The sequence below is a fragment of the Lepidochelys kempii genome, chromosome 15, assembly GCF_965140285.1.
Source record: "Lepidochelys kempii isolate rLepKem1 chromosome 15, rLepKem1.hap1, whole genome shotgun sequence".
NCBI classification, from domain to species: Eukaryota; Metazoa; Chordata; order Testudines; family Cheloniidae; genus Lepidochelys; species Lepidochelys kempii.
The window spans coordinates 25,119,879-25,132,757 of NC_136394.1; the positions used below are offsets into that span (position 1 = coordinate 25,119,879).

The 12,879-nt window shown below is 41.0% G+C and overlaps 2 protein-coding genes across 5 annotated transcripts in view; one reads left to right on the forward strand and one right to left on the reverse strand.

Annotated features, from left to right (window-relative positions):
• Positions 1 to 12,824, reverse strand: GTF2H3 (general transcription factor IIH subunit 3). 4 transcript variants are annotated; one of them, XM_073313399.2, is made up of 13 exons: positions 9,730 to 12,819; positions 8,605 to 8,684; positions 7,500 to 7,606; positions 6,707 to 6,870; positions 5,952 to 6,014; positions 5,597 to 5,626; positions 4,506 to 4,534; positions 4,338 to 4,412; positions 3,781 to 3,834; positions 2,807 to 2,875; positions 1,526 to 1,661; positions 1,394 to 1,430; positions 2 to 1,302 (listed from the first exon to the last, which is right to left on the reverse strand). In XM_073313399.2, the coding sequence occupies exons 1-13, from the start codon at positions 9,737 to 9,739 to the stop codon at positions 1,233 to 1,235; spliced, it is 924 nt and encodes a 307-aa protein (XP_073169500.1). In that variant the 5' UTR covers positions 9,740 to 12,819; the 3' UTR covers positions 2 to 1,232. The 4 variants fall into 4 exon arrangements, with proteins under 4 accessions (XP_073169501.1, XP_073169500.1, XP_073169503.1 ...); XM_073313400.2 differs by lacking the exon at positions 2,807 to 2,875 and having other exon boundaries at positions 1 to 1,302; positions 9,730 to 12,824; XM_073313402.2 differs by lacking the exon at positions 8,605 to 8,684 and having other exon boundaries at positions 9,730 to 12,821.
• The window catches only part of EIF2B1 (eukaryotic translation initiation factor 2B subunit alpha), an 8,944-nt gene continuing 5,928 nt past the window's right edge, over positions 9,864 to 12,879 (forward strand). The window contains exons 1-4 of the mRNA XM_073313403.2: positions 9,864 to 10,026; positions 10,296 to 10,397; positions 12,002 to 12,138; positions 12,240 to 12,356. Of these exons, the coding sequence (XP_073169504.1) occupies positions 10,014 to 10,026; positions 10,296 to 10,397; positions 12,002 to 12,138; positions 12,240 to 12,356 (369 nt within the window). The 5' untranslated portion in view covers positions 9,864 to 10,013. The remainder of the gene's footprint in view (positions 10,027 to 10,295; positions 10,398 to 12,001; positions 12,139 to 12,239; positions 12,357 to 12,879) is intronic.

Genomic DNA, 12,879 nt, shown 5'->3' on the forward strand with positions numbered 1-12,879 from the left:
TGTATATAAAGCAAACTATAAATACAGTGTTCATATAAAATTGCATTTAGCTAATAAACAAGCCAGTAAAAGACTGGCTTTTTCAATAAAAGGGTTACACAGGCAAAAACCTGATGAAAATATTATAAATCATCATCTCCTGCGTATACCATTACAAAGAGAACTTTATCTACAGTCCTGTTTTCTACCTAGAAAACAATTATTCCCATATTGCCTCTGAATAGTACAACAATTAATATAGATTAAAACACCAAAAGATACAGTTACAGATTAAAAATAGGGAATTAAAAATAGGGAATTACATTTTTTGTTTGGTTTAAACACAAAACGTTTGGAAAACTGAGAACATGCATCATGCGTTCACCTGCTGAGATACAGGGAAAAAAAATTCATAACAGAGGCCTTCCTACATTATCTTTCTTCGGTGCTAGTCAATCTAAAAAATAAACTTGTGATCAGATTTCAGACAAACTGTTTTCCAGTTTCAAAATATCATAAAACAAATCCCTGCACATGAAAGAAAAAAAAAAATACACAGATGCTTCTGTTGCTGAACTTCAAAAGGAAAATTACTCATCTCTGTATTACCTGGTAATACATTATTCAGGTGAATAATTTTCAGACTACTTTCGTTTTGGGGAGAAGATATCAAAGTGAGAAAAGAATAAAACACACTTAAAGCAGATAATACCCACTAAAAGGGAATTTAGTGGGGGGAAAAGGAAAAAATATATTTCAAACTTGCCTCTTCACAAATGAAATTGAACTACAAACCGTGTTGAAAAGAACTATAGAATCCATCCATAACACTACAGCCTGGATCCTGCAAACATACACAGCCATGCTTACCTTTACTTCGACATGCATGCAGGATCAGGGCCTAAATATGTGCATTCTGTCTCTAACGGTAAACAGACTCGGGGATGCTATTATGTTGTTCTACGAGGTAAGTGCACCCTCTGCTTTATACAAGCAGTTTCTGGCTCCTGATAGTCACAAATAGGAGATTTGATTTTAGAATAATACAGAGCATGCACCAATACAACCATTTGTTGCTTATAGGGATGATGCATACAACATTTGTGATGTTTTTAAATGTTTAGCAACATAGATTTGAACACTTTGAACAACTATTTCTTTCACACCTATAAAAAAATGCCACCTTCTCAGCTACATGCTGTTTCATGGAATTACATGCAGGAGGTAATGGTTGGTGTGTTTCTATAATGTTGCTATATAGCTAGTTTTAGTTTCTTTTTCTTGGCCTTCATGACAGGTGGTAATGAAATCTTAAAAGCAGTCCTGAAATAATACAAGAAAAAAAATAAGGTATGCTGAATACATTTCTAAGCCAAGCCTACACAAGCAAACAAAAGTCAAGAAGCGTACTTACTCGCACGTGCTACAAATAGGGCTGAAGTTGCAGAATACTGGAAAATAAAAGAATAGGCCAGTTTCACTAAAATAGTTACCTTGAAACAAGAGAAATTAGGTCAGTTCTGTTAAATATATTTGTAAAACTTACTTGACAAACACACAGAGCAGACATAACCTATTTCAATGAGATTTCGATGACAGAAGCAAGCCGCTCGATAGTCAACATGAATGGGGGGTGGAAGGATTAGTTGGGATCTTTGCTCTTGATCAGGAAGAAATACCCACTGTATAAATTTAAAAAAGGGGAGGGTATTTTAGAATCTGGGAGGAAACTACTGTGTTAAACAACTTTGCTATGTACACCAAAACTATTGCAGAGAAGAAAGTTACCCTCCCACCCGCCAAAGAAATTCACCTCTATGTCTGCATTGGTCATTAAGTAATTTGAGAAAGAAGGGAATTTTGTCCTCATTCACCTTCCAGGAAATGTTTTGATGCTAATACCGCAATAAATAAAAGATGGCCTTTTAAAAATCAAGTCATTTTAAGACATAACTTTAATTCAACCTTCATTCAACATCAATTTTAAGCATGAGTGAGTTTAGTGGGGGTTAGAGGTGCCAGAATGATACCCCGGAGACACATCACAAGTTTATCCACAGAATCCATAAAGAACAAAGAACAACGATGGAAGGTTTGCTACCCCTCATTCCCTCCTACCACTACCACGACGCCTCAAATTCTAACCTGCTGCAAACACCTCTGCAGGTAAGAGCGTACTTCAGTTGTCATGGCCCATCCACTCACTGAGCACTATACAGCAAATGCCAACCAGATTGTCAGTTGCTGTCAATTTTGGTGGGTTCTGCATCATAGGCACTTGTCCGCTAGGAACTGGATTAGACCAATTCATTTCAAATAGACCAATGAACAGCCATCACATAATACCTACTTTCAGTCATTACCAGCCTGGCCTGGATTGAAACCAGCAACCCAGTAGTACAAGCTTATATCATATTGTCATTTTCCTCCAAGTCTCCCCAGGCAAAATCAATGTTATGCACAAGCGCTTCAGGTAAGTGATATTTTTAGATACTTGGAGAGATTTCCCCTTGTTCAGTTTCCCAGTCTTCTTTCACGATATCCCCTCACCACAGTGAAGCGTCACACATGACTATGCCAGCCAAGTGTGACAGCCCTCCTGCAAAGCCTGTCCCTTGTGATGCTGGTCCATACCCTCCCATGACCTCCCACTGCAGCATCTACTGAAGCATATCACACAGCTGAATCCCTTCGAGCAGTCAGGGTTCCCAACTTCCATGTCAGCTCAAAGGGTCTGCTTCTGCTCCCAATGAAGTCAAGAAGAATTTTGCAACCGACTTCAACAGCAGTAAGAGCAGCCCTCAAGTGTTTTTTCAAGTTAACTTACCAGCAAATACTGCAAAAGGGATGGCATCCGGGGCACTTTCAAGTATTTGCCTCCTGTAATGTCACAAGCCTGGAAAGCACACGTTTCAAGCACTTAACATAGGAACAATTTTGACACAAACCTGAACAGAAATTGCTATATGCTACAGAAAGGTTAAAAAAGTCACACATTTTTCAAGTCCCACAGATTTCAGATTCTAAAAAAGTCAGTTGCCCCAGATATGTCCATCCCTGGCTTTTGAACAGCCTCGGGGAAGCTTAAAGGGGGAGGATTGTCCATGGAGAGAGACATGAGCAAGAAAGTGTCTCCCCTCTCTTTGGTACTGCAGTAAAGGACAGACGTTAGAAATAAGTAGATGTCAATGGACCTCAAACTTAGACACAGAGCCAACTTTATTTTTTAATTAAGTTTCTTAAAATCAGAGTTCTTACATTGCTTATACACCTGAACATTTTTTTTTTTTTTTGCTGGATTCCCAGTTGAAATTTTAAAACTGAAAGAATCTTCAATTGTTTCTTGTACTATCCTACATTAAGATTCTTGATTCATATATGCCACCAAAACCAGTGCTTACTCAACAAATTTTTATCCCTGGAAGGAGGGCAATAGTTTCCAGCAATCAGTGTCTGTTAAATAGAGAACAGTTCAGATTCAGGACAGCATGTTCCAATAACAGGGGGAGAGGAACTGATAAAAAAAAATTCTGATGTGACAGAGTATCCAGGAGATAAAGTGGAGAGAGCTGGATTTAAGATTTTGTCACATAACAGGAAGCAAATGGGAGCCTGTTCATTATCGCACAAGACTGATGCTTGATTTGCGCAGTTCTGATCTTTCCATCTCCAATCAAAGGGTGCAAAAAGTTTGAGAGAAGAGTGATTTCAAATGTGTCAAACAAGCGGTCACAAAATAGCTATTTTCAATTCTTCATCTAAGAACCAACATAATAAATGAGTAATAAAAGTATATTATACCTGCTGTAGGAGTCCTGAATCAGAGTCCAAAACACAGGCATCAATCAAAATATTCTGAAAGCAAAACAATGAGGCTTACAGAAAATGGAAATTACAATAGTACAATAACTATAACTCTCCATTAGCATTACTGCTGAGATCTATTTTAGCTGTAAGTCACATTACATACATATGAACAGACTGCTGAGGCTATGGGTCTTCGGCACCAAAACAAGTCTTTTACTTTAGCCATAGCATGTACCACATCATCCACCCTTCCCTGTCCAATAATTGGCAATATGGGAAGGACCACAGATGAAGCTTACCTAATATACAGTATCTAATTCTAAGGTGTAGGGGGTAAGGCTCAGTAGTAATTTTGGCCATTTTCTGTTACAGTGTGGTGACCTGGATCTACATTTTAGCTTAGCTGCCTCCTCCCGTGGCAAGAAGATGCTCAGACATCCCCAAGCACCCCTTAATTAGAAGCACATACATAACAGGGAGAGACAATCTTTATGTTTCCATGTTGATATTGAAATAATTGAATATTTATCATAATAAAACATTAACTTCACCTGTTTCTGTGCTGCAAAGATCACATTCATGAAATTCATATACTGCAATGCACTGTCTTCTGCAGCTTTTATGACCTAGGTAAAGCAATTGACACCTGTTAGCCTACACACTACTACTACTGGATATCACAGCTCATTAAGAAAATTTAATACAGAAGAAGCTCTTACCAAAATTCTTGATTTAATTTCTTGGCTGGCTACATATTGGAGACAAAGAAACATGAATTAGTGTTTCACAGTTACTACACAATTTCAAAGAAAAAATATTGGAGGCTAATGTATGGAGTATGATCATACACTTCACTTGCAGCAGGTACATGAGAGACTGCTTTATTGGTATACTGAGACGACCAAGTATCATGAAAAGAGCAAGACAGAAAAATCTGACAAATACCAGCAAACTTAATTCAGCATTGGTGTGAAAGCAGATACCACCACATTCATTCATTCTCAAAAAGCAACTGGATGGTAAAAAGCAAGGGAATTTCAGTCTCTCATTGACAATTCACTAATTCAAACACAGACCAAGTCACAAGCGTGTGACAGTCATCATAATGACTTTCGGGTTGTAATTTCAGTCCAACGCATAAATGTTCACATCACAAAACCACCAACACAAATGGCTGTATTAATTTGCTGTCATAAAGATCAAATTACATACAGTGTCATGAGGTGATGCCCCAAGAGTCCTTTCAGGCCTTAATCACAGACTACAACCACTCCAGGTCTCCTTCACCAACACCAGACTTTATTATAGTCTTTCAGCAGGCCACAGCCTGCAGTGTTATTTACATGTATTTACATTCCATAGCCAGCTGCCCCACTTGCCTCTAGGAAGAGAGCAGTACAAGCAGCACCTAGTTCTGCCTTCTTCAGCCTTCCTTCAAGATTCCCACTCTTCCTTCCTGTCAATTTATATAATCCCACCTGCTGGGGTTGCTTCTGCTTCCATTAGCCTTTCAGTTGTAGTGCTATTCAGTTAATTGACACCCTCTGTCAACTACCTGTCTTCCAGTTAAGTCCCACTTAACATATACTGGTGGGTATTACAGTGACAGGGTGCTGATTTAGCTCCTGACTCAGCACACCCTGTTACACATGTCAACCCCTATACTGCCGATCTTCAATCAGTGCTCAAATTGGGCAGTTTAGATTATTAGGACAACCAGTACTGCCCACTGCTGCCAGTTGAAAAAAGTTCAGCATCCCCCCCAGTTCTAAAACTCAGGTAAATACTCAAGTAGAAGAAAAGACAATACCTTTTACTTCCTTGTTCATCCTGTGAATATCTATTCCACTTGGTATTCAGGAAACATTTTATTCTAGGAACGTCTGAGAAACAGATCTATAAACCTTCCAAAACAGAAAGGAAGTGTACTACCTGTACTAAACAATTTTACCCTCTTTTACCAACACACACTTTACTGAAGTTTCTAATCTGATGGTATTATACTCATAAGTCATAACTTTAGCATAATAAACTGGCAATATTCTAACACAGAATGCTACCACAGAAGAGTTCAAGATTCCCTACAATAACAGTGTGAACAGCATAAGGTAGGTAGAGAGAGAGAGAGAGAGAGAGTTTGAACATTCCAGTATTAAAAAGGATACAACAAAGTGCTTTAGCAAGTGATCCTGCCAACAAAGTTTCCGTTTGCTGGCCCTTCATGTCAGCTGTAATCCAAAAATACACAGAATTGACCTTTGTACAAATTAAAAGTATTTGAATACTAAAAACATTTCATTTGAATTGTGTCTTGGGCAAATAACATGAAAACATAGGCTCTAATAAAGGTCCGATAATTCAGTATCCCATTGGCCTGAAACAAATAATTGCACATTAACAAAATATGGAGCGATGGAGAATAAGCTTCGGAAGACAAATGCAAAGGAGCTTTCCATCAGTTCCTAGGGCTCTTTCCAGCTGTTTTGTAGTTATTCATATTAAGCTTAGGAATTTCCTTTACTTCATCCAGACCTGTAGACAGCCATCATATCCTTAGTTACCATTTAGCCAACTGTCTATATTTCAGTCTTTATTAAGTCAGCCCCTTAGGTTTTTTGCTTTTCTCTGAATTCCCTCCAGCTTGATTACAGCTTTCTGGTACTGAGCTGCTTAGAATGGGACAAAATATTTCAGGTGTGTTCTAAACAGTTGTACAGTTGTTTTTGCAACCCAGCTCCCAAGTATATTATAATCATTATAAAGATTGTTAAGGAGATTAAGTTCCACATTTTACCTATGTCCTTTTCACATAACATCTCAAAGTATTATTTTTCTTACTTTAAACAGCATTTAAAAAAACTAAGAATGTGGAACCAAATTAACCAAGATGGCTATATTCTTTTAAAAAAAAAAATCTTACTTTTTGTCATCAGGTCTTTAAGCTCCTCTGCGATTACTTCATTTATTGCAGTTAATAATTCATATTTTCCATCTTTGCTGCCAGAGCAATTAGATTCTACGAAACTACCACCATCTCCAAAGAGATCTGCAAATGCCCAGTGCTTTCCAGGGTACAAGAAACGACTAAAAGCAAGAAACAGCAACACACTATTAATCTTTTTTTTTTAAGGAAATAAGTGAAGAGCCACAAATTCAACCACCATGACAAAATTTCATTCCAAACAATTCTTAGTACCTAGGACACTAATAACTATGTAAGGAGTGTGTTTACAAAGCCCTAAACGGCAGAAGCCCCACCAACATTAAATACTTTCGCTTTGACACTCATCCTAATGGGCACTGGCATTCAGATACCATCTGCCTTTAAGGAACTCCCCATCATTTCTTAGCTCAGCAAGCAAGCACCCTGTTATTCTGACAATCTCCAGGAAGGGAATTTGCACCTCTTTTGTTATCAGTCAAGATTTAAAAGTCAAGGTTTTTATTTTTAATTTCAAAAGCTATTTTTCTTCACCTCTTTCTTCTTACAATCCATTTCTCTTGTTTTCTTTTGCATTCAATCATCACCAACCCAGAATCCCCTCCCCTCGTTGTTTTTATTAGTTTGTTTTTTTTAAATGGTATCTAATAGATCATGTATTTTAACCTTGGTTTGAATTATTCTCTTCAGCACACTGAGATATTCAAAAGAGGAAGATATGAAGGGAAGTTTTATAAATAAAAATGATACTGATATAAGGAAGTTATTGTACCTTTCTTGTGTATGACTTGCTATTACAGCAAGTTTGTTGCTGCGATTCATAAATAGATGTGAATTTCCCAACACCATGACTGCATCCAGGCATTTTGATAATGTAAACTATTGAAAAAAGAAAAATCAAGAAAGGATACGTATGAAAATCTCAGAAAAATAGATGTACCATAAGAGTCACTGCATTTAAATAAAAGAACTTTTAAAAAATCTGCACATACAGGTAATATTTTCATTAGGGTTTGGAATTTACAAAGGGAATGAACATGAAATTCAAGAGGCAGATAATCCTCTCTGTAGTAGGTGGGAAAGTGTCTGTGAAAGTGTTTTTCCCACTTCTATGTATGTGCATACAGAGACAGAAATGGAAATTAAAATAAATATTATATATGATAGACTGACACCCCAGAACCGCTAATAATGATAGTCATGCTCCAGAACATGTTTGGCCTTGGAATACCATTTATATATGGTTCAGCACCTTCAAAGCACAGTAGAAAGATTAACTAGTTAATCCTTACAAGAACTCTGATGTGGGTATTATTATCCCAGTTTTAAAGATGAAGAAACCAAGGAATAGAGATTTTACAATTTTCAAGTGTCTCCTAATCAACTGTGCATGTCCAACCTGAGAAACCAACAGCCTGGTTTTCAGAGGTGCTGAGCACCGACAACTTCTACTGATTTCAAGACCCAAGATGCTTCAAGTCGAGCTCTTAAAATTAGTGGCCAATTTTGAAAATTTCCAACTAATTTACTTGGCCAAGACTCCAGAGCAAGTCAGTGACAACAACTGGGATTAGAGCTCAAGAGTACCTGACTCTCCATCCTGTACTCAGTCAGATAAACTGCTGCAGCGCAAACCAATCCAGCATATCATTTGTTTAAAGGGGCATTAGACATGACAAGATATTATTGCAACTCTTTTATCATCATGTAATATTGACATAATTTTGAATCCAAAGAGTATTTCACAATTTCTCCCCAGCAAATGCAGTTCAATTTGGATCGTCATGCATTTAAAATAAAACAGAGTTGTCGAAAAGTTACAGAAAAAGTCTTTTGGAAAACTTCATTGTGACCCCATGCTAGTCAGGAAGCCTTACCTCTGATTCCCCTAGCACTTTCTTCCCCCACCAGATAGGGTTGGTGTCAACAATGATGACTAAGAGATTTAGCTCATCATCTAGAAAAGCAATAACAACACATATATTTGAGAAAAGACAACACACTGACACTATGGCATCAACAGCTCCTTTAGAAATATAGGAAGGCCAAAACTTAAAAATCCATAAGCTAGATCCATATTTGGTTTGTTGCCCATTTAGTTGAGTGTGCATAACTGTTTGCAGGATCAGGGCTGTATATTCTACTACTATTAGACACATTTTTCTTTAGGAACACTTTTCAGTTTCACACACAATAGCAAAAAAAAAAAAAAATGTTAGCAAGAATGTGTGATCAAACAAACACGCTAAGATTCAGCATAACTGCAGTTATTCCATAAATTTATTACCAAAAATTCCATGAACGGCATAAAACATGGAAGGGGAGTAGAATGTATTATGTTATGCATAATGAAGCATTATGTATTTTTGAACCCAGATATGGGGGGAAGACACACTTTAGAAATGCAGAGACAGTGTCAGGGGCTATTCCCGAGCTAATTCGATTCTAGTGTTTTGCTTACACCCGTCTGCTTTTCAGGATTTTTATCAGCCTCTCTGGGAGTCACAGATCCCAGCGCAGGAACAATGATTTAAAACAAATGGGGGGAAGAGATAGAATTACTGTGGCTGCATGTGAATGGCAAGAGGGAAAAGAGGTGTTGGCTGCTTACAAACCCCAGCTGTCTCTTAACTCAGCGGCCCCCGATTGCAAACAGGTGGGGGCCTCGCAGGCAGCAGTTGCATCCGCTGGGGGGCGAGGGAGGGGGCAACCCGCCGCCCCTTCTCTCCCACCCGCCGGACGGCGGCGCTCTCCGCCCCCAACGGGCGCGCAGCCCCCGGGCTGTCAGTAGAGGGCTGGAGAAGGAGACAGGACGGGGCCGAGGGCTCCCAGCGGCAAAACCCGCGGCGGGGAGAGGTGACAGTAGAGAGAGGCCTCGGCCCGGACCCTGAGGAAAGCGCGGGGGAGATGAGAGGACCCCCCCCCACACACACACACACACACACACACACTTCCGGCGCGGCCCCCGGGCGACAGAACAGAGGCGCCTGGCCAGGACTCACCTGCGCTCATAGTGCCCAGCCCCAGGCAGGCGGAGAGCAGACACCGGCTTGGCCGCCACTTCCGGCGCCTGGAGATGAGGTCCCCCCTCACGAGTCGCACTGCACCAGTACGTCATGCGTGATGCGGCAGGAGCCGGCCTGTGGCCAAGGCGCTGGTGCAAGCCAGGTCCGGTGTCACCACGAAAAGGGGCCGGCCGGGGACAGCTGCTCCCTGCGCGTGCGAGAGGGAAACGGACCCGGCTCTTGCTGTTCCCAGAGGCCCGGTCCCGCCTGCAGCTGCAGCCATGAACGAAGCAGGTAAGAGGGGCCCGGGCCCGATCCGGGGGTGGCAGATTAACCGGCCCCTCGCCAGAGCCGCCCCTGGAAGCGGGTGTATACGCCGCGGCGTACGTGCACTAGCCTCCCTCGCGGCCTGGGGCTGCTCCCTGCCGGCGGGGGCGCGACGAGATCCCGGCTGCCCAGCCGCTCCCCGGCCCCGGGCGGGGGGGGGGACCAGGCTCGGCCAGCCCGAGGTGGGGGCTTGCCGGGCGGGTCCCTGCGGCTGACGGGCCCCGTTTGCCTTGCAGAGCTGATCGAGGCCTTCAAAGCCCAGATGAGGGAGGATCCTGACGTGGCCTCGGCCGTGGCCGCCATCCGCGCGCTGCTGGAGTTCCTGAAGAGAGACAAAGGTACAGGGGCCCCGGCGGCCCGCGCCGGCCCGGCCCGCGCCCCGCTGCAGAGCGAGACGAGAACCCGCAGACCCTGCCCCAGGGCCAACGGAAGATGGTCCCCTAGGACGAGCAGTCCTGAGTCCGTCCTGTAGAGGGCAGTGGTAACACACCTCACCGCCCACCTTGCCGTATTTATAGGCGTGGACGGGTCCCGTTTTTATAAACATCGATGTCACCGCCCGCGCGCAGACCGACAGAAGATGCTGCCTGGTCGTTATTGAACGAGGCTCTCTGATAAATTATTGTTTGACGCCCCTGTAATTGCCTGCAACTGTGAAAACTGTTAGTTGATAAAAACTGAAAAGATGCTGAAACCCCAAAATTTTGCAGAACTGTGAAATGCAAATCAATGCAACTTAAATAATGCTCGCAAATAACTATTGATATTAGCCATCCAAATTCTTTTAAAAAAAACAAATTCTGCCAATCCTAAACATTTATGACGCACACCTAATTGCGATCATGGTGTTTCAGGGGACTGGAATTCAGAGCTTTGTTGCATTTCAGGTGATCATTTAATTTTTGCTTTCTCAAGAAGCAACCTATACTGCAGTTCATCTCTGCTTCCAAGATCCTGCTTTTTATTTTTCCACAAGCAAAACTAACAGTCCAGTTCCTGCATTGCAGTAAAAGGCAAGCCCTGTATTTTGAACCTGAACGTCATACTGTTTTTAAAAGTTCAGAAAAGAGTTAAACATGGAGGTCTTTGAGGAGAAAAATAAAAAAGCAGGCTACACTCCATCCAAAGTTAGAAATAAGAAAGTTGTCTGGTGGACATTGTACAGAAATGAGCACATGCTGTGAGAAGCGTGCATTACTAATCAAAATCTGGGAAACAGAAGTAGTACAAGAAAGGTTTTCAAAATGTATTTGGTGTTTGTTTCATTAAGTATAATCTGCTTCATTGGATATGTGCTCTTCTACTCACAGAGTGGCTAAGTCTTGACTGAGCATGGGTGCTGAATTACTGCATTAATGGCAAGAACTTGTTCCTTCAGGTTACAGTCAAAGCACATTGATGGGCAGGCAGGAGTAGTCAACACTGCTGTTGACTATGTAGTAGTATTTCATCAGTTTTCATTCCTGGCAGCGATGCAAGTTTCAGGAGTGCTTATTCTCTTTTTAGATGACTGTTATTCTAGAGAAAGGTGGATGGAGGGCATGCTGCAGGTAGGGCTTACAAGACTATAGATTTTGTACTCAAATTTATGGAACCAGTTGAAAAACTTTCACATGGTGTAATAAGCTTCCACTGTAATCCCAATACACTGAAGGAGAAATACCAAGTTAGTCATTTGGAAGTGTTTAAAATACACCCATTAGTGCCACACCAGAATACACCTAAACTTCTGTCTAGCACAGTAGTTCTCAAACTTTTGTACTGGTGACCTCTTTCACATAGCAAGCCTCTGAGTGTGACCTCCCCCCCAAATTAAAAACACTTTTTAATATATTTAACGCTATTATAAATCCTGGATACAAAGCGGGGTTTGGAGTGGAGGCTGATAGCTTGTAATGAGTATCCTGTTTTGAAATAAAGTTTGCATTTTTCTCTCTCTCAGGTGAGACCATTCAGGGTTTGAGAGTAAATCTCAAAAATGCCATTGAAACTCTATCTGGTGTTGACTCTTCAGTGGCAGTCTCTTCAGGCGGAGAGCTCTTTCTAAGGTTTATCAGTCTCACCTCACTGGAGTACTCGGTGAGTTTGTCACCAACTGTAATGCTTCACTCATCCATAAAGTAACACCACTCACAAAAGTAATCCTGGGCCTTAATTTTTGTTCTTATTGCTTTTTCCAGGACTATTCAAAGTGTAAAGAAATCATGATTGAACGAGGGGAACTTTTCCTTAGGAGAATCTCTCTTTCAAGAAACAAAATTGCAAAACTCTGCCATACATTTATCAAAGATGGTGCTGTAAGTATGTCAGGACTGATGAATCTGTTGTGGGTGTTCCATTATTTCAAGTGATGAAGGAAATAGGAAGGTTTTATCCTCATCTGTTAAGGAGACTACATTATCTGATGTTGGCTTTCCTAACTAAAGATGTTGTTCCTACTTATTAGTCATCACATTTGTTTATGCTACATATTCAAATATTTTTTAACACTCCCTTTTCCTTCCCTCCCTCCACCTTTGTTTCCATACAAACTGACATTAAGCCTGTGGCCCCGTTCTAAGTGGTACTGAGCACCCACAACTACTGGCTTAAATGGAAGTTGTGGGTTCTCAGCCCCTGTCAGTGTCAGGGCTTCAGTAATTAAGTGTCCTATAAAGTCCAATTTTCCTGATGGCTTGACATCCCATGCTTTGTAAAAATACAGGAGTTTAACATTGGACAGGTCACCAAAAGTATCTACAACTCTTAAAATGTTACATTTTTTTGAAATTGGGATATCATCTAAAGTAACTGACGATCATGTTTAAAACACTTGTGCAT

Coding starts and splice junctions, on each gene's coding strand:
- GTF2H3 (XM_073313399.2), bottom strand. Junction 5,627..5,951: donor ACTTGCTAAAGCACTTTGTT/GTATCCTTTTTA, acceptor CAAGTGGAATAG/ATATTCACAGGATGAACAAG. Junction 1,662..2,806: donor CCCTTTTGCAGTATTTGCTG/GTAAGTTAACTT, acceptor AAATTTATACAG/TGGGTATTTCTTCCTGATCA.